At 41.9% G+C, this 21,026-nt stretch overlaps 1 protein-coding gene across 1 annotated transcript in view; it reads left to right on the forward strand.

The window, feature by feature from the left end:
• Positions 1 to 21,026, forward strand: part of EFCAB5 (EF-hand calcium binding domain 5) — a 104,913-nt gene that overhangs the window by 82,861 nt on the left and 1,026 nt on the right. Inside the window, exons 7-23 of the mRNA XM_019471767.1 lie at positions 3,216 to 3,315; positions 4,032 to 4,315; positions 4,778 to 4,919; positions 6,101 to 6,169; positions 6,311 to 6,403; positions 6,846 to 7,060; positions 8,307 to 8,463; positions 11,834 to 12,123; positions 13,005 to 13,177; positions 13,920 to 14,148; positions 14,687 to 14,839; positions 16,297 to 16,400; positions 17,233 to 17,486; positions 18,072 to 18,301; positions 18,502 to 18,598; positions 20,212 to 20,307; positions 20,954 to 20,976. Coding sequence (XP_019327312.1) covers positions 3,216 to 3,315; positions 4,032 to 4,315; positions 4,778 to 4,919; positions 6,101 to 6,169; positions 6,311 to 6,403; positions 6,846 to 7,060; positions 8,307 to 8,463; positions 11,834 to 12,123; positions 13,005 to 13,177; positions 13,920 to 14,148; positions 14,687 to 14,839; positions 16,297 to 16,400; positions 17,233 to 17,486; positions 18,072 to 18,301; positions 18,502 to 18,598; positions 20,212 to 20,307; positions 20,954 to 20,976 — 2,709 coding nt within the window. The remainder of the gene's footprint in view (positions 1 to 3,215; positions 3,316 to 4,031; positions 4,316 to 4,777; positions 4,920 to 6,100; positions 6,170 to 6,310; positions 6,404 to 6,845; positions 7,061 to 8,306; positions 8,464 to 11,833; positions 12,124 to 13,004; positions 13,178 to 13,919; positions 14,149 to 14,686; positions 14,840 to 16,296; positions 16,401 to 17,232; positions 17,487 to 18,071; positions 18,302 to 18,501; positions 18,599 to 20,211; positions 20,308 to 20,953; positions 20,977 to 21,026) is intronic.

Here is a 21,026-nt window from a genome sequence, read left to right on the forward strand (position 1 = left end):
TACATTTGTTTGGTAGCAGGCAGTTATTCCAGTCTGCATGGTGAGTGTGGCTGGCTGCCTCAGTGAGTTGCAATTAGGGCCAGGGAGCTGAGAAAGCAGTGTTTAAATTACAGTCAAATTAGAAGGTATCCACATGATCATTATTATGATTTCAAATGCATGCATCCAGAAGGATGGCAGCTCAGCAAGAACAGCCTGCACTATACAGTGAAGCAGAAACTTTCCAAGACAATACCAGAACACAGTTGAATCGCCGCTCTAATGCCCAAAAAGGCAATAGCTCGGTGAATTTTAAGCTTACTGTCTCTCTGTGCTCACGTGCATCAAGTATAGTTTCTTTTATACATTATAACAGAATCTGCATTAATTTTCAGGGACATTTTAAGTCCAGGATCTTTAAATGTAACTGAATTTAGTCAGAGATTAGTTTTCAAACTAACGAACTTTGAGACACTTCTGATTACCTTTCTTGCAGCACAGCAACAACAAAGTCTGCTTTCTCATGACCTTTTCTGTGTCTGTTCTTCCCATCTTGCTCACTAACAAGCATATTGTGGTGTTTGAGATACATCACATTTCCAGAAAAACAATCAAGTGGTTAAACACTGACCTATCACTGATTAAATGGCAAGTCTGGTTTAGTCTGTGTTGCTAAAGGAATTACTCATAGATCACAGAGCATTGCTGAAAACAACTGAGAATCATCACCTGCCAATATCTAGGTGACAAGAAAATTAGGTCATCATGTTTCAACTCTCTAGCCACTAGAGTTGGCACTCGTTCAAAGTGGAGACAAGTTTTGGGCGGTTGTACAAACACAGATGGTCTGCTGTTATTTATAGTGGATGCTGTACCTGTCCTGCCGACAAGACTCAGTACGAAGGGCTGACGGGCAGGAATCTTTCACCAGCCCCCCCAGTCACACACGAAGCGCAAAGAAACATAACCTTTGCTAGGAAACTGAGGAACCCAGACAGATAGCGTAACTGGGTATAGGACCTTGGAACTGGTTTTCCTGTTCTAATGCTCCTCTCTTCTATAGATAGCTTTACTGTGACACGTTCCTCCCAAGGTAAGTTGTAAGAAAAAGTGTCCTGAAATAACAGAGACCTCTGGTAGAATGGCAAATCTGTATAAATTGTAAATGTTAAAACAAGGCGGAAAATCTACCCCTAATTCATATTTGGTAATTTCTGAAAAGGAATTTACTATTTTTAACAACATATAAAAATAAAATTATTCCATCTAAATCACAAAAAAACTCTTCTAGAATCTGAGTTATCTAAATCCTCCAAGCACATTATTTTAACATGACAAAAGAGTATCTGAATCCCAAAACAACATTTTTATTTGTGTTTTAATAATGCTTCATTCATTGATTTACCTTTTTAATAAAATAAAGCTTTGCCTTCGTGCCGCCAACTTCAAGGCAAGCAGCAGATGATTCTGACAAGTAAAGCTGAGGAAATTTAAAGGGAAGATTAAGTGTGTGTAATGGAAATACTGAATGGAGAATCCAAATATTACACAGTGATCTGGTAACATCTTCAGAAACATGTTCTGTGTTTGTATATCTGCTAAATGGATGCAGAATCCAATCTGATATATTCAACTGAAAAACAAACGGCCTAAAGACATGTTTGCATGGGAGCGTGCAAGATATTTGTGTCTTAATGTCAAGAAGACGAAGATACTGGGAATCAGGGCCCACATCTTGTAAGTTTAGAGGCAGAATTATGGGTCGACATTTGTTGTTCCAAACCCACACATGGCTGAAATTCAACTGTAATTTCCAGCATTTTTTTACCAGCAGGAATTAAGTTACAGGAGTCTGAACCACTAAAACTGGACTGGATCACAGAATCATGGAATAGTTTGGGTTGGAAGGGACCTCTAAAGGTCATCCAGTCCAACCCCCCTGCCGTGGGCAGGGACATCTTCAACTAAATATGGATGACAGGTTACATTCCAGCTCTGATCCTTCCCTCAGCATTTGCAAAAAGCTTTCAATTCCCTTTAGAGGAAAGGTGTTGCAGTAACAGAAAATGTGATGTATTCACTTAGTTTTCAGTATTAGCTTCCTTAGGAGGCACTTCTCCAGTGGATGATGGGTATCTCTCAGTTGTTTTCAAATCCTCTGTACCTGAACATTGATGCCATTACTTACGGGTTTAGATTATAAACAATGCAGTCATCTTGAGCTCATTTCCAGAAAAGAGCAGCAAACTTCTTCCTTTGTTTCTTCAGCCTAAGGGCAGGAAAAGTTCACAAGGAATTAAAAGCTTGGTGAATTTTACATTTTGCAGTTTTTAATCTAAGAGCAAAATGCGGAAAGGAAATCAGTAATTCAGATAGAAAGCTACTTGCTACAAATAATGAACTTAAGTAAATCTGTTCTCTAATTAACTACCATATTTCACTAATGGGAGGGAGATTACAAAGGTGGCAGGACTTAAATAATGACAACAGGAATTCATCATAAAATGGAAAACTTGCAATCGTTTAGATTTGCTTTACTTTTTAAACTCACAGTTTCCTGATTGGAAATGACCCATTTCATTGTCTTTTCCTGGGTTTATTGCCTGTATACACTCACCCTGAGCAACAAGGACTTAATAAACTCTGCATGTTCCTCTGCACTGGAACTACAGATACCTCTCTCACCTCTGTGGTCAAATGTGTATGAATTTGTAAAGGAAATTGGGGAGGTTGTCATAATAGCTCACATTTTTGGACTAATTATTTTCCCAGGCAGTTGCCAATACATAATACTTCAAAGGAAATGATGGGGCACAAAACCAAACTACAATGTGCAGTCACTAACATAATACAGCACAGCCCATGAAATTCTTTCACAGTACTGTCAGGCAGTCAACATCTGTCCTGAAAGTGTGGAAAGTTGAAGCTTTGATCTTTACATGAAGAACTCCTTTGGCAGAAGTGGTTACAATCATCTAACTGTAATTTGTCAAGAATATGCAAGAGGATGTACCTGCAAAGTAATATGTATGAGGAGCTCCAGCTAAGCCCAGAGAAGAAATTTCTACCCCTATGAAATAAATTCACTTCTTTGAAATTTGTACTGATGTTCTGCTAATGGATAATTTTCAGTCACAGGTAATTCTTAGCTAATGGTGCCTTTGTAGCGCTGCAAATGTTGATGTAAGTCCCAAGAACCACAGGAAAACCCCAATAATTGTAATCTTTTTGTCTAGGTTGGCCTCTTAGATAGACAAAAAATACTTGCCCTACTGGTAGACTTCTATGACAGAAGCCCTGTGATTGCTAAGAGGGGATTCTGTAACCCAAGACAGTGTAAGTATACGGGATGTTTCAATTGTGGTTAAAACGTTAGGAGGTCGCATGAGGTCGTATAGTTAATATATATTTTATAAGTGTTACCAGAAATGGACAGAGCCTAAAAAAGGACCCAAATGAATGCTGTGACCTCTACACCATAATTTGCAAACATCTTTTGCAAACTGTGATGCAATGTTCAGAGATACTTCAGCATCCAAAACTTTCCTTTCCTACAAAATTCTGAAGTACTTTTTGGAAGTAGGATTAAAGAAAGGCTACTTTTCCTGAAACAATTGTTCTTGCTTACTGGGCAATATTAGAAGTTAATTTTGTGTTTACACTAAAATTTCTCCAGGAACATGGAAGGATAAAGAAAAAACACAGAATCATCTACATGAAAGTAAAATATTTTTAAGATATTGGACATTAATTAATTTCTAAGATCAAATGCAAGGCAAATTACAGCTTTCCTTCTTAGTCTGGAGAATTATGAAACATTTATTTCAAAAGAAATATGGTGTAATACACAATAACAAGTGCAGTTCTCTGCAGGCAAAGACATTATTCTGAAGTTTTGTGTTTCTGAGACGCGTGTTTGCAGAAGGTACTTTCTGATAGTTTATATTTGCTTGGGAATACCTTTTTTCTTTTTCTTTAAATTTTCTTGTGCAATACTAGAGAACGTAAAACCAATGCAAACTATCAACTTATCAATATTTTTTCTACTTTAGGGCCAATAATGGAGCTGCAAGAGATTGAGCTTGCGGATTTATGGGGAGGCCTTGATGACCAGGAAGCTTGTGAGGAATTCAGTGAAAAGTTAGTCTTGTCTCAAACAGGAATTTCTGAGGGAGAGATTTTAGCATATGAACCTGTAGGTGATAATAGACAAGGCACTTATAGAACGAGAACTAGCGTCAGAGAAGGTCTTTTTGAACAAATGGGCATGAGTGAAGCTGAGACTGGAGGAATTTCTAAGGGAGAAAACCAAGCAGCAGAATCAAGTGATGCTGAAGCGAGAAAGGAAGGTGAGGACGCTGTGTCAGCGGTGAAAAGCACTGATTTCAAAGCTAGTGATTTGGATGGAGATACAATACATTGTGAGAAATCCAGTTTCCATGAAGACATCAAAACTGAGAGGCAAGCTGAGCCTGCAAGTGCAGACGAACAGGAGGAAGCTTTCCCAGGATCAGCCTCTACTGGGTACAGTCTCAGTAGAGGTGGAGAACCTGGCTCTGAAGAACAGGTGGAGGAAGAGGAATTTAGCCCGGGTAGAGAGCCTGATACAGAAACAAATAGAGAAGAAGATTACCATATCTCAGACAGAGAACCTGGCTCAGAAGGGCAAGTTAGTCAGGAGAAGGACAACTGGATTGCAGAGGCAACCATTACAATTTCAGGACCAACACCTGAAGCTACAACCATGACCTCAGAAGACAGAGCTGTGGCAGACATGGACATCATTGCTTCAAAACAGGATGCTCCAGTTGCAGAGGTTGTGAAAGAAACTCCTGCAAGAAAAGAGAGTTTTTCTACGCAGCACGGCAGCCAGGTTGGCCAACAGACAAGCTCAGAGACAAGACTGCAGGATAAGGACCTTCTGCAAGACCAAGATAAAGGTAAAGCATTCTCCTTTATTCTGGTAGACCTTAATCTTTTTCAACATATACATTTGGACTGGTTTAACTCTAGGTGTGTTTTTAATCCATTTCAAAACTACCGAAAGCATGTGAGTGATTTCTGAATACACAAGACAGTAAGCTTTGGTATCTTCTCAGTATGGTGTTTTCTGCCGAGGTTTCAGAGTGTGTTCCTCTCACAGGACGGCAGGTGAGTCACTTTGCTGGTGATCTGTATTCAAGGCACTGAGCAGACACTTTAATTCAAGTAGGAACTTTCTGAAGCAGCAGCATTTTTATAACAAGGAGAAACTTTATGTTCTGTTTCACTCTGTAATATTAGTAGCAAGACAGGAGCCTGAGCACGTTAAATATAGAAATGACTTTTAATAATTTTTAGACTGTGATTGCCCACAGGGAGATATATTATGGGATCATATATCAGGAACCTTTTATTTTATCTCTCGCTGTGTTTCCAAAGGAATATCATACTTAATTGTGTACAAAGGCCCTTGTTCTAGGAAGGCTGTGGTCGCGCAACTGTGTGTTTCATAAGAGGTACTTTCTTAAGCATACTAGAAGGACCAACTTCCTTGCTAGGGCTCTGTGAATACACTGTCGTTTCTCACAGTTTAAAACACTGCAAGAACTGGGTCTACATTGCCAGAGCAGTCTAGTGACAGACTTACTACGTAAAGGGCTGTAAAGCTGATGGTACAGCCCACTGGTACCTACAGCTTTCTGTGGTTAACTTCCAGCACACAGCACTAACCTGTCATCCAGCCAGTCCCTGGATGCGCACATCCCGCATTGTTTGGGGCATGCAGTACTTCCATCTTCAGAGCAGATTCCCACCCTGTTCTTGCAGAAACGATGGCGTGATGATACGATACTCTGAGAGAAAGGTGGATGGAAACAAGAAGTCTGAATATAATTTTGAACCTATCTTGGAAAAAAGTTACCTTATTGCTTTTGCTAAAATGGATGTTTGTAGCTGGGCTTAAGAAAAGTAACATTCACCAGGTGAATTTCAGGAAGCAATATTTCCAGACAGTAAAAATAAATAACTACTGATAACAAGGGTAACTCCAGAGACACAGAGGTAGATTTTAGATATTAATCAGCAGGGTGCTCAGACTAGTAAGCTCTGGTTCACGGAAGATTTCTTTTTAAAATTGCAGGTCCAGCACACTCAGACAGACAGGATTCTCCAGCTGAAGCTAGCCAGGAGTTTGAAGTGCCATGGCCAGGTGACTGCTCATGTCAGCTCTTTTCATCTGCTTTGGAAACTATAGCTTGGATATATGTATTTAAAGGCTTCTATAAAAGTTCTATCTTGTGTCTTTTTTAAGAGCTTATCTCATTACAAGGTATATTTTACCTTTCATCAGGTGACCTTCTGACTTCTGACCTAAGTTGCAGGTATAGCAGCTACGGAGAGAGAATTCCAGAGGACTGGAATTGTGAAAACACTAGATTTCCAGGTATTTGGTCACAAAGCTCTGTGTTCACTTGGGCACATAGTGGCTGGCAGTGTCTGCAGACACGCCGGTACTGCTATGAGCTGAAAGTTTTGGCGAGAATACAAATACTAACTCCTGAAGCTGACTTCAAGATAAGAGCAGTGTAGTCTTTGTCTCAGAAGGCCACTTGCTGTGTAACAGTAATTTCAGCTCACCTGTATTCAGTGACTTGACCTGGCTGTGTGATAGCATCCATGCTAGACTGGAGCATAAATCTGAAGAGATACTATTGGAAAAGTGTAGGCAGATTAAGGCCTTTAGTCAGCACGGAGTCAGTCCGTCTTCAGCCATGATTTCACTGGATAGGAAGTGCAGGATTCAGGACTGTGTTGATAGCTGCCACGTGGCCAGCATTAGGGCAGCATTTGGCTTCCTGCGACATACTGTGCTTTCTGCCTTTCAGACTTACGTCCCATCATGGCAGAGATTCAGAACCGTTGGGCTTCTCGTACTAGGAGTGCCTTTGATGAAAGCTGTCTCAACCTGCCACAGTTTGTACAGCTCATGGAGACATTTGTTGGTGAAGACATTTCTCTGCCTACTGTGAAGAGGCTTATTGCATTTATCAAAGAAGAATACAAACAGACAGAAGAGGAAAAAATGGAACAACTAGAAAAAGTAAATATTGATAAGTTTTGCTGATCCCATGCCCAAACAAAAAACAAGCAAATGCCTACAGACACTGATAAAGTCAACTTTTAATCTCATGCTGGCAGAGCTATTCACTTGCAGCCTTCCATTCTCTGTTTCTTCAAGAGACCTTTTACCCCTTTGTTTTCATAAGGACCTTCCCTCCCTAGCCCTTAGCTCTAGAAGTGATGACAGACTCATCCTGTAAGAGGTTGTCTGTGTGTTCTAGAGCTGGACTCAGTGAGACAGCAGGTTGATAGTCAATTGTGAAGGAGCTCAAAACATTCCATTCTGCTTATTCACCTCTATAATAGCCAAGAACCTGATCTCTGACCTACTGCACTGGCATGTACATATGAGGTTGTGGATGTTTTGGGGAGGATTTCAAAACAAGTGTGTCTGGTTTTGCTATGTGCATGGCTGTATGTGAATGTGCACCTGCTTCTTTGTGTTTAAGTTACAAGGTGCTCTTGCCATGTGTTGAAAAAAATATATTCCCCTTCAGCAATATCCTCATGCACATCATCAGGGTGCCCCATATGACTTCAGAGTACAGATATATTTCGTGGTGGGTCTCTCCATAGTAGCCTCTCTAGCTGCATTTTCCTCAGACCTCTTTCTAGTTTCTCTCTGTGCTGCTGACCTAATTTGGATGAGATATTGGCTCTGACGGCTCTACTGTCCTGACACTGAACACAACACACACTGCCAGTATTTTGGCCTTTGAGAGAATTCCACTCCAGCCATTTATCACTGTATGCTGTGCAAAGACTGGCTTTAAAGGACAAATTGTACATGCATTTGCTTGGAGCCCACACACTTCAGGGCAGCACCAGCAAAATAACAATGTACAGAAATACAAACTGTCAAAACTTTGGTGTTACTAACAAGGCTGTGGTTAGTTCTTGCTAGGAAGACATTTGTATTCTGGGAAACTTCCACTAACCTGAGCTGATCTCACCTTAGATCCAGCATGCGCTTCATTTCTTCACTGGGAAATAACCCTCTGCAGTGCTGATTCTGCCTGGTAAAACTGAACTGTCGGCTGTGTTTAGTGTTTCCAAATATCTCCCAGGTTTAATGATTCATCTCCAGGTCTGAGCTGTGTATGTACGGATTTGGCCTGGCCCATAGGAATTATGTGATCAGCATACCACTGCAGTTTCCATACTTGCCCAGACACTGAGCATCAGTGTCCAGGAATCATCAAAGACCCGCTGTTCCTCTGTTGTAGGTTCACCACATCTCTCGCTTGGCCCAACGGAAACTGCTGCTGGAGGCACTTTTCGAAAAGTGGGACGACAATGCATCCGGGTTTCTGGACCTGGAAGAGGTGGATGCTGTTCTAAGCACATTCAAGGAAGGGATGGAAAAAGAGGCCTTGAGGAAGGGTAAGGAGTCGGGTTTGCTCTGAGAGAACAATGTCAACACAGTAGGCCTTGAACTATTCAATGACAGCGCTAATGAAGTTGTTGGCAAGCATCAGTCATTTTTTGTTTTTACAAGCAGTCATAAGCACACAAGGTATGACGGATAAAATGAAAAGGAACAGTTATCCAGACCTACTTGTTAATGCATAGCTCCATCCCCTCCTCCTGTGCGAGACTCCCCTGCGACAGATTCCCTGTCAGAGAGGTAGCCCAATGCTTTCATGACATTGTGATGTGTTGAAAAATTATTTCAGCTGTAACATGCAATGTATACTTGTGATATGGCAGTGAAAAACACACATGAAACCTGAGGACACGTTTCGCGCTTTTACTCTAGCCTGTCTGTGTTATCCAGCTATTTTTAATAGATACATTTTACTCCGCTATCTGCAGGAACATACCTCATAGGAAAGAACACCAGCTTTCCTTATGGGTCTCAAATGGCCTTTAGTAATCCACACTCTTGCACAGCTCTCATGAATTAGATAGCAACTTCTCTGTTGGTTCACTTCTCCAAATAAACTTAGCAAATTTGGTCCCTGACAGAATAGACTTGGGTCAGACAGAAGTGCTTCACCTGGACCTGACTGGCAGCCTCATACGTATGAACATGTGGGCATTAGGCGCTCTGAAATACTGTATTAGCAATTAAGAATGTGTCTGCATGTGCACTTGGGTGGAGAGGACTGGTTTATTAATCTCCACGCATATCTTCATGTTGCTTGTTCGCCATACATTACTGAAAATGGCTCATTTTGGCAACAACCAAAATCTCTTTAATCTTTAGCTCACTTGAGGCAGCTGGTGGGGTGGGGAGTGCGCTGGCATGCTACAGTTAATTGTCTCCAGGTTGCACAGCCACAGAAGAAATTGGCAGTTTACAGCTGTCTTGTGTGCAAAGCATGCCAGAACACACTACAGAAATATGGAAGGACATAGTCCTTTCCATGAAGGGCTCATAAACTAAAGGACAAATAAATAGAAAGATAGCATAGCAAAATCAATACCACCTACAAGCAACATAAAACTGTATTTCTAGCAGCTTCAGTCTAAACTCTCAAAGACATCGCGGAACAAGAAGGTTTGGGGGAAGGGTTCACAGACATTGCACGCCTCTTGGATGAAAACACAGAGTGAAAAGTGGGTAGAATTATTTGATTTTCCTTGTAAGTGAAAAGCGTAACGTTACACATATAATGGGGAAAATAATTCATTATGCTGTGGCTCAGTAATGAAGGCACTGATCATGCCATGTTCTACTTCATGTGTATTTCTTTTTTCATCTCTTTCTTCAAAGAGAGGAAAAAGTGGAGGTGAAAATCCAAACATTTTTATACCATCAAAAAATTCTCCATCCTACTTCTGTCAGAAAATCAGAAATTAAATTAAAAACTACTGAATGTTCTTTAGATGATGGGCAGGGTAAGACAGCATTAACAGTCAGCTCCACCATGATTGGGGCCCATTAGTACTTGCTAACTTCTATAGCTAAAATCAGTGATAAAATGCCCCCTGACTTCTGTGGGGGAAGGAGGGGGCTCTCAGCTCCCATAAACATCAGTGTCTTGGGTGCACTGGGAGGCAATCAGGGCAGCTCCCTGCCTGTTCCATCATTAATCAAAGCGTTTTCTATTACACTGTTCCTTATAGCCCATTGTACGTATTGATCACAAAATACTCCTTGCTTAACAGCCAAGTCACGCTTCTACCTATAAATCTTTCTTGCTTAGTTTGCTCGTAGGAAGCGGCTTGACGTATAGCTCTCTTGCCTTTTCTTTACTTCTTCGGGTCCAACAGGATTTGAAATCAGGATGCAGGAAAAAAAAAAAAATGATGAAAGTGTTAGTCACGGCAGCGCTCAGGAGAGGCACGGCCAGGAGCGTGGCCGGGCAAGCAGAGCTTGGGCAGAGCCCCCGGTGAATCCCGGGTTGCCAAAGCCGGGAAGCCGCCTGCCGCAGCGCCAGGCTGTGCAAGAGCACCCCCGTGAGCCCGGAGCTGGGCTGCGGGGAGCAGCGGCAGCGGGTCCTGGAAGAACTGGAACGGGGGTGGAACTGCTCTGTTAGACGGGCTGCTGATTTAGGTAACATCTGAATAGAAACCCATGGGGTAAATTTACATTTCCATGCTCAGTCTGTTAGGATTACAAGTCTAAGGTGAGTCCCATTTGTCTTCAGGACCTCTGGGCAAACTGGCAGTTTGTGAACTAGAGTAGATACAGGAAAGCTATTCTCGAGAATCACAATTTGACCTTTGTGGCATTCCTCATTCCTCCTTCCTCCAAGCAAAAGGAAACTCTGCCAGAGGTTTCTGCTGCAGCTTATTTGCCCGTATTTGGGCCGACTCGGCTGCAATCTCTGGGACATGAAAAAGGGGAGTGGGGCACGGCTCCACTGCCCAGCTTTGTGCAAGATGGGAATGAGCAGCCTCCGTGCGGTGATCTTTACTCCTTCACTCCCCTGAGAGCTAACAGGCAGCACTTCACTGTTTTAGATGTTTTTCATACCGATTTATTCTTCTAAACCCTGTATTTCTTATAAAAGCTCTCTTGCTCCTTTTGCTCCACATCTACACCCCTTGGTGCAGTACAGGTGATTCCAGAGCACTGTTGTCCCGACCTCTGTACGATTTCAATAGAGCTTTCGTTTTCTTTGCTCTTCATTTATGACATTTAGCACAATACCAATGTTATTTCAATAATTCATCAAAGGCACCTAAAGAAGGGTAATTAAGAATGATAGCTACTTTGGAAGGCCTCAAAAGAAAAATATGGTGTCTGCAAGTACGGTATATAATGGAAAATCCAGGAATATGAGTGATCTGTGAAATCATCTGTAGACTCTGGCCTTCACATTTTTAATGGGATTGGTGAATAGTTTTTCCGTAAGGTCTCAACTACTATTACTGTATGCAGAATGCCTACTTGCAGCCCAGTCCCACCAGCCCCTCAAGCGTCCATAAAATTTGGTTCTGATGTGAAGGTACCTCTGATTTTCGATAACTCCAAGCAGCTTTCCTATTTTCCATTGACCTTTATTGTTTAGGTATGTTGCAGACTTATAAAAGGGGCACAGGAGCAATGCCTTGCAGGTTTCTTTCTCAGTAGGTGAGAAAGCAGGCATCTAGAGGAAAAGGTGCATCCAGTCTGGAAGCTGGAGATTGCCTGTCATGATGACAACTTACATTTAGGAGATAGCTCAAAGAAACCCAGAATGATGGACTGGAGCACTCCACCCAAAGCCAGTTTAGAGCTTGATTCATATTTTGCACAAGAAAAGCAGAACATTTCATTCAAATAGACTGTCTCTGTCTTATTTTCTGTTTTCTCTACTAGCAAAGAAACACCTTTGCTCCCGTTACCCACAGCTCAGCAGAGTGGGGAAGCTATCCCCAAAGGCATTCCAGACTTTCCTTGAGTTAGTTGCTTCTGAGTTCACCGGCGATGTGGATGAAGCTATTGATAACTTGGTGGAATTTCTGACCACAAGTGTGGAACGAAGTCGCATGAAGTGCTTGCAAAGCTTAACCAGGAGGAAATGGCTGCACAATATCCAGCAAGCAGCTGAGACCAGCGGAGCAAGCATGGAACCGGTTTACAAAGCCGTGTTTAAGGCCCTCTCCCAGGTACGCATCCCGGGGAGCACAAGAATCGTTTGTGTTGGGATTGTGACACTGACTTCAACCCCTGGTGCATTTGAGTGGAACTCACAGGTACCATGGGAAGCTGGTCCGAGGCTGGTTTCCTTGTGCTATTCTGCACTTAGCTGATGCTCAGGGGAGCCCATGGTTACGCACAGAACGAGTCACAGGTCAGATCTGCAATACAAGAATTCTCGTCCATGCTCTGCCAATACAGAATGCATTTCATGGATACTTATGTCTCACTTTTTGAAGAGCTGACTCGGATCAAATTTGGAAATCCATAGTTCTAGTTTTAGAGCTTCTGAAATGAAACACACCAGACTCAGTTTGGGACAAAGATGGTTAATTTGTAGTGGAGATACAGTTTAATTTTTAACTTGCAGCTGCAACTTTAGATGTGTGTCCTCACCATTAAAGCCGTCCTCAAAGCAAAACTTCTCTCATAGTAGCTGAAGTGTTCTTACAATATTTAGGTTTGTAAATGTAGCAACTCTGGCACTTGTTTGTCTGATTTTTCCAAAGGAATCTCCTATTGAGGAAGAAAACCATGGGAGTTTTGCTTAGGCACAGCTTATAATTAGGGTTTATTTTTATATGAACTGCTCCCCATTAGCAGCAGGAAAAAAGAAATCCATTTTCCTTGCCAATCAAAACACGAAGTGGTTTTGCTTGTAACAGAGCGTACCCGTCAGACACGATCACAGCACAGACACATACATGTCATGCAGTTGGTGCATGACATATAAAATCAGTGACCCAGAACAGCATCTCAGCAAAAAATGAGACAAGTGCTAAGTACATGAAATAAGTGTAATAGCCAATGGCTAATGTACATAATGTAATGGGAAACATTTGGTTGCTAGGATGCAGAGGCCCACGGGGATAACAAGAAGATCAGTGCATATATTGCCCTTTTGGAAGAGAACCAGCTCTCACCAGAGCGGGGACAGATTCTCCTACACTATGTGGCATGTACCACAGATGATGCTCCATATGTTCTAAACCAGATACTTTACAAAGACATGAAAGGAGTAAGGTAAGAAAAGCTGCGAATAACTGTTCCTTTTTCTCAAAAATATTTGGAATGTAGGGGTACCAGGCAGTGGTTTGGGGTGCACTGGAAACAGAGGCCGATAGAGTACTCCAGAGAGGAAATCTACTCAGGGACCGTTGTGGAATGATTCATTATCCTATACGTGCCCTTATACTTTGCATGGTCTACTTAGAAGTGCTCTGTTCGAGATTTCACTCCTTTCCTTGGGGAGATTAGCTCACAGTCTAATAAATCTCATCCTTTAGCAAAAGTCTATTATATTGGGCCTACATCTTCTTTAAAAATTAATTCCCTTATACCAGTTTACATCCACAGGCTATTTTTTGAGAACAATGCCTTTTCTTCCGTAGTGTTTACACTATAAACAGCTTTCATGCTGCTTTACTTCTCGTTTCCAAAAGCTAGACATGTTTGTCTCTTTCTTTAAATATTGCTTCTTCTAACCTATTAAATGTAACTGCTGCTCGCTTCTGTGTTCCCTTTCATTACATTCATTAGTTGATGTTTTTAAAATGTCCTAAGGATGAAAAGTGCCTTATTTATTACCACTGTCTTTGGGATGCAAGTGGTAAATGTGGTATTTCTGGGTGTGGTCAGAAAAGGGAGCTAACACCTTCCTTCTCTGATGCCAAAAAGCAGGGAGAGATCAAAGCTGCAGTATTTATTGCTTTGCTAAAGGTTTTCTGCTACTCTGAACAAACCTTCTCATAAGTTTATTTTGCAGCTTTGCAGCTGTTGAAGAGGGAAAGCCGATCCATATTCCAAGAGTTCAGCTCCACAGAAATATCCACTTCTGGAACTACGACCGCCCAGTGGAGGAGAGAAGAGGTTCGCTCCTGGTACTGCCATTGCACGATGCTCGCTGGAGAGTCTTTGGCATTCTAGGACTTGACACTCTTCGGGACCAGTGTGAGAAAACCATCTTTCTGACCCATGAGATCAGTTTCTATCAGGTGGGCACCATCAGAAAGCAGTTTGTTAGACCACTCTTCTGAGCTTCTCCTGACTAGTAAATTAATTGCACTTTTGTGCAAAGCCCAAAGATAGCAGCTTTTATTTCCTGAAGCTCTGAACCTCATATTTGTGTTTATTTCCATAAAGTGGCATGAAACCTTACTTTTTACATGGTGGACTAATTATAAGCAACAGCAGTCCGGCTTTCTTTGGGATGCTCTTTAGAATCAGCCTCATTGTGGATGCATCATCTGGGCAGCAGGGAGCGCAGCAAGCCAACATTACCAGTCAATTTGGCTATCTCCACTAAAAAACAACTTTGTCTGGTTTAGAACTTGGCTGTGACCCGGGTACCCTGGAGCTTTAGAGCGTTATTTGATAAGGGACGTTTCACAGTCACTTTTCAGCTTTACAAGTTCTGATTAAAGTAACTTGTTATAACCATTTTCCTTCGTTTTGCTGCATGAAAGTTTCCCCAGCTTTTTCCCCAAATCGTATGGAACTGTCTGGCTCATTTGGAGGATTCTGCTTTCACAGGGAGTTTCTCAGGCGTTCAGCAAAGCCTACCACCATGTCTGCAGACTGGAAAATATTCTACAAATGGCTGTTACTGCTCTGGACTGGTTGTATCCCAGGGCACCCAGCGTCCACACTGTTATTACATACCTGGTGGAGCCTGGCAAAGACAAGGTACATGGATTACTGCAGTGAAAAGGCCTGTAATAGTCAGGGGCTGACAAGGCTGTTTTAGTGAGGACCTGCCATTTCTAGCTGCCTGCAATTTCCCAGTGGTTTTATCATAAAAAATAAAGCCTGCCTGAGATTCTTGTGCCTGTGCAACAAAAGGGCTACAAAGGTAGAGAGGGAAGGTTCCCTCTGTAAAGGAGGCCACTCTTCATTCTCTTCATCCTCCCATGTAAAACAGTTCAAGAGCACTGCAAGTATAACCCCTTCTCCATGGGAAAAAGGAATATTCTCCTACTTCGGAGATGCTCTTCTGTCCCAGTGGTTTTATCATAAAAAATGAAGCCTGCCTGAGATTCTTGTGCCTGTGCAACAAAAGGGCTACAAAGGTAGAGAGGGAAGGTTCCCTCTGTAAAGGAGGCCACTCTTCATTCTCTTCATCCTCCCATGTAAAACAGTTCAAGAGCACTGCCAGTATAACCCCTTCTCCATGGGAAAAAGGAATATTCTCCTACTTCAATGTTCACGGCTGCGTAGCAACCAATAGAGCAAAACCCCACACCTACCCATCCATCCATCCGTAGGTTAGCCAACACTGCAAGTCCCTGCTAAAGCTTTGCTGTTTGGGACCTCCAGAAAAGGAGATGCTCTTCTGTGGAGATGCTCTTCTGTGGAGATTCTGTGCATGTCAAAATTATGGTATTTTATAGGAAAAACACCCATCCTAGCTAATGTATTAGCTCGTCATTCTGAACTAATGTCAGCAGCCAAGATGTAAATACAACTCAAGGGTGGCTGCTCCCCATTAGTTAGCTTGTGAAGGCAGCCCCCCTCCCTGCAGATCGTATTCCAGTTGTTGAGCAGGCACTGGGGCCCTGGGAAGCTTGTCACTTAACATACAAGCGAGTTAAGAAGACGAAGAGTGTATGCAATATTTAGGACTGATCCTGTGTCATCACAAAGTCTGTATGACATCTGCTGTAGCCATAATTCAGCTGCTTCCTCCGATAAGCATGGTTTATTTTGGCAGCTTTCTGTTGTCATTCCAGGCTCTGCTCTGTTCCCTTGTTAGCTGCCTGATAGCCAGGTCATTTACTCCCCTCTGTGCTTTTCACGTGTCAAGGCGCACTGACACAAACATGACATGAGAAAGAGGACTGCAAGGGGATGGGAAAAAGAAGGGAAACCTCTTCTTGGCCTGTGGGTGTTCGTCAGTGTGGAGCCTGGGGATGGATTAAATAGTCTGGCTGAGGGAGGTCCAGGGCACATTCTTCATGCATCTTGAGCAATGCACTCCGGGAATAAAACCAAGCATTGTTGGGAGATGTCTTTAAACCATCCCATTGCACTTGAATGTACATAGGAGTTTCCTTTAAGAAATAAACAATTTCCTCCCTCTCCAAGCTTCAAAATGGCTGTTCTTTTCTTGGATGCAGCTAAACCCTCCCTTTTCTCTCTGGCAGACATGTGACTACGCTCTGCGCAAGGTGATTACTACAGATAATACAGGACAAAAAGAAATCCATAGCTCTCCTGTTCTTCTCCTCAGAAAAGAAAACCTCTTAAGGTAGGCTCCAGCACCTGCAATTGAACTAGTTACCTCTGGTCCTAGACTCTAGCCTGCATCAGGCATGATCCACGTTACATTTAGCCCATGGTGACGCAACCCTGCAAGAGTGTCTGGCTGTGGCTTTCTCACTATCAAGGCTTCTGGTGCATATGCATGTGATACTGAATTACGAAGGCGTGAGGAGTATTTTCTCTTTGAGTTTAGACCTGCAAAAACTTAACCTCCAACTTAACGCTCACCAGCTGAGCTGCCAAGCAAGCTCTACATCTGCTGTGAAAAGTTTGCAGGATTAGAGCCTACACTGAAGCATTTTGCTCTTTAGAATAATCTGTCTTTTTTTCCTGACCATGTTAGTCTTATTTCCTTCTGTTTCCTTCCACTGCCAAGATCCTCACACACTTGTCTTTTAAGCATTATCATCCTTGTTGTCAAAGTTGGTTGAACACCCATTTGCTGTTCCAGCAGATGTTTTTACTTTTTATAAAACTCTATAGAACAAATGTCAACGTGGTTATAAACAGGAAACTGTTTTTAAAGCAAGACTACAACCTAATTTGGGTTTGTTAAATTCTTATGATTTTCAGCAGTTGCCTTGGCTAAGCAATATTGTGTTCCACAATGCTATTTTCTCCTTTCTGTATATGGCTTGAATTATACTTAAAGCTGTGCATATTTCAGTTCAAGGAAATAAACAATGATTTAGTAATGTAATAATACCTTTGTTTTAACAACAAGAGATGAATGGCATCTTACTAAAATATGCTAAATAAATTACCAAAAGAAACCAGAATGGTAAAGTCTAGTACATTTTCCTCTACTCTCATTTCAGAGTTTACCTATTTAAGTGCATAGACAGTTCAGGGGTCATGCGCACTTCTGTCTGTGGAGAATACCACATTGCAGTACCTCTCCGTGACCTATCAGGACAAGCTCTTGGGATATTTGATATCAGCATCGGACACCGCCAGAAATTACCACCTCATGAACACAAAGACCTGCAGAAAATGCTAAAGATGGCCCAAGCTGCCTGCTCTGAGATACTGAAGATGTCTTTAGAGGAAACAGAACCAACCTATGTACTGGGTATTGTGCATACAGAGCCAAGATAGGTTTTTTAGGGGTGAAATTAGGAATCTCAGTAAAACCGCATCTAAAGTATCATTCCTACAAGTATGGAAAGACAAATACAAACCTTTGCTACATATAAACTACTCCTGAGCAAGCCTAAGTGCTCAGCAGAGTACAGTTAAACAGAATGTTTAGATTTTGACTCTTGTTCACAGGATATTTTATACCCAATTCCCACTGAAATCAAAGGTGTAAAGCAAGGTGCTTTGTTGTATCAGGGATCTCGCATGTCCTCCTCAGAACTGCCCCAACTAAGATCAAAAGAATTTGAATGTCACAGTTCCAGAATTACCTGCATGCCTGAACCCTTCATGGTCTCAGGACCTCTGCTTGCCCCTGAGGCAAGTTTTGTCTCCTTCTCAAGCACATACCCATTTTTAAAAGTTTCATAGGAAACTTGGGCTGTACACTAATCAATCACTCAGTCAAGGAGACAAAGAGTTAATCATAAAGAGAGCGGAGCTTTTCAGTCAATAACATAAAGTCCTGAGTAGCAGTTGTTTCTGAGAAACTTCTTGAAAGGTTTGCTTTTGATTCCAGAGGCAGAACACGTGGCGAATTTGAGGCATGCAGGGATTCTGTTCCACCAGTTCATGCTGCAGGACCTGCGTGAGTGTGTCCAGAAACTCGATGCTGAGAGCTTTGCTGAAATAAAGAGCTATGCAGAACCGCCAGCTCTGGTACATAACATAGTTAAGGCTGTGCTGTTGCTTTTCCATCCAAACTGGAAGGGCTCAGAGAAGACTGAGAACTGGAGTCAGTGTATACTGGTGAGACTTCAAAATATTTAAACTTTGTTTCCTGTTATTCCTCCCCCAAGAAGATATAGTGGAATTTGCCAAGTGTGAATTGGCTGTGAAATAATTCATTACGTACAGGTTTCCTATATGCTTGACTTAGCCATCTTTAGTTCTGTAACCCTCTCAAGTTTTTCACCGCCACCTGACTCTTTTTGTTCTCTACATTGCAGAAACTTGATGACAATTTGATTCAGGAGATTTATTGCTTTGATCCAACTGCTGCATCTGTGCAAGTTCAAGCAGAGCTGCTGCTGGACTGCATCACTGGTAAATATCATAACGAATTTTGAGATTACCAGACGGCTCAGCAATGAAGCAGTATCAGTGGCAACCTTCAGCTGAGTGCTTTTAAGGTCCTTACTTCAGAAATTAATTTTGATTTCACAATAGATTAAACAACAGATAAGGGGTCCTAAATATCTGCAGTCTTTTCTGGTCAATAAAAGCCAACCTGTTAAATTTAGAATCAAAATTCACTGCCTTAAGGAAAGGTGAGCAGACCAGCTTTGAAACCTACCAGAACAAGTGACCTCATTGTAAACCCCCAGATAAACATATTAAGAACGACAGTTCTTCTGGCAAGTAATATGTAAAGACATATTAAGAATGATGGTTCTTTTGACAAGCAAACCTACCACAGACCTCCGTGCCCTGACCCAGCTCCAAACAGCAACACAATTGTGGGAGGACAGTGTGAGCCCTCGACAAGCAAATCTACCACAGACCTCCGTGCCCTGCCCGAGGGATTGACCCAGCTCCAAACAGCAACACAATTGTGGGAGGACAGTGTGAGCCCTCGTCTTTGTAAACAACATCTGCCAAGTACTTAATACACTCACTGGCCATATACAGGAGCTGGGTTTCAGTCTGTATTTCTCTCCTTTAATGAATGTGAGCTTTTTTGGTGGCAGAGCAGTCAAGAGGCTATTATTATTTGTAATATCTCTGCAAGAGAAATGCCTGTTGTTCTTGCTGAGATCTCTCCCTTGATGATCTAATGCCAGACTGAGAGGCCTGTTAAAAATCAAACGTGGACAAGACTTGTTAATTTAGCTGGGGATATCTATCAACAGTACCCTGCCTACAGATGAACAGTGAACGCTTAATGCAGTCATAGTTCCTTTTCGTGTGTTCTCCTCAAAGACATTAAACTAATTCACTGGAGAGAATGAAGCAGGCCTAGAGCATCCAGTCTTCCTCCAGTTAGGGACGTAGACGTAACTAAAATACAGCTTTGGCAAACTGCTGGTATGCTACAAACTGCTGGTATCCTGTTGGCTTCCCAGGATGGAACTTTATCTGAGAGAGTAGCGACAGATGAGTGGTGTGAATACAGGTATAACTCACAATTATAGGAATTCCTTTCAAATGAACATCAGTGTTTACACACGGTGTATGTTGGATAATGCCTGTATGTTCCATATACGTGTGCTGTAATATAGAACAGAGCACAAAAGAACCTACACTCTATCGACAGAGCAACCTTTAATGGTATGATTCTGTGGTGACCTTTAATAGCATTTAGTAAAAGAGCTTTGAAGGATATTACTCTTAAATCAAATCTGAGCTTGGGAAAAAAGCACTTTTCACTTTACATTTTTAATATCAAATGTTTAGCATTAAAATATAGCAGAGCACTTTGTACAACAGGGGACCTACCACAATACAAAAGAAATTATAATAAAAAGGCAGCACTCCCGTGCTTGACCATTCACTGTCACAATAATGCTGTGTGCTTTTCAAAGCATCACCATTTTCCAGGGTGGAATTACTGGACTCGGGGAAAGCTCCACTGATGGGATGATCCTCTCTGTTCGGTCTTGTAACACTGGTCACAGTTTTGACTTGGCTTTTGGAGTTACCCCTCTTCTTTGTTTCAGGTGTACCTAGAGCGGCGGTGTGGCAGCACGGCTCAGTTCCAGCCGAGTACCTGTACAACTGGGTACACACCTGCCTGTCACTAGCAGAGATCACAAGTAAAAAAGCTCCATCTTTAGCCCCTTTTGGCATCCAGTTCTAGTGTGCCTCCAGTTAAATCTCTAATTCCTCATCTAACCGTAGTGATTCTGGTATTTGACGTCTTTTGTTAGATGTCAAACTGTTGCTTTTTTATTTTTTATGCATAGCCACTAAGTATTTGTTAAGATGGTAGGAAGTCTGTTAGGGATTATTAAGAAAATAGCAATACAAACATTAAAGGAAACAATTTTGCTAGTATAGCTACTAAATTATAAAAGCTTGATTAAAGTTTTGTGGGGTTTTTTTTAATTAATTCTGACGGGAAGAGGCAAGAGGAAGGGACGAGTTTATGACTACCAAGCTACGACGCTTGTAAATGATACAGCAAAAATTTTCAAGATTCAGTCTCCTTAAATTACTTTTTAGGAATAATTTTAAGTAAAGTTTCTTAATCAGCATTTTGTCAAATTCTTCTAAATGTGGTGCAGAAAAGCCCTACATTTTTAATATAGCAAAAAAAGCTTTCTTATTGGGATAAAGCTTGAGATTACAGTCAACTGCACTGTCTGCAGCAAGATTTCATCTTTCCAATAACGTTTCTTTTGGCAGAATCACTTTTTTAATAAAATTTTGGGAAATTAAACTCGCTCTTTCTTTCTTTAGTCGGCAACAAGCGACGTCTCCAGGTAGGTGATGACTGGCGGGGGCAGGGTGGCTTCTCACCCCCCCGCCGGGG

Source organism: Aptenodytes forsteri, unplaced genomic scaffold (assembly GCF_000699145.1).
Source record: "Aptenodytes forsteri isolate BGI_AS27 unplaced genomic scaffold, ASM69914v1 Scaffold66, whole genome shotgun sequence".
In the NCBI taxonomy this organism is placed as follows: domain Eukaryota; kingdom Metazoa; phylum Chordata; class Aves; order Sphenisciformes; family Spheniscidae; genus Aptenodytes; species Aptenodytes forsteri.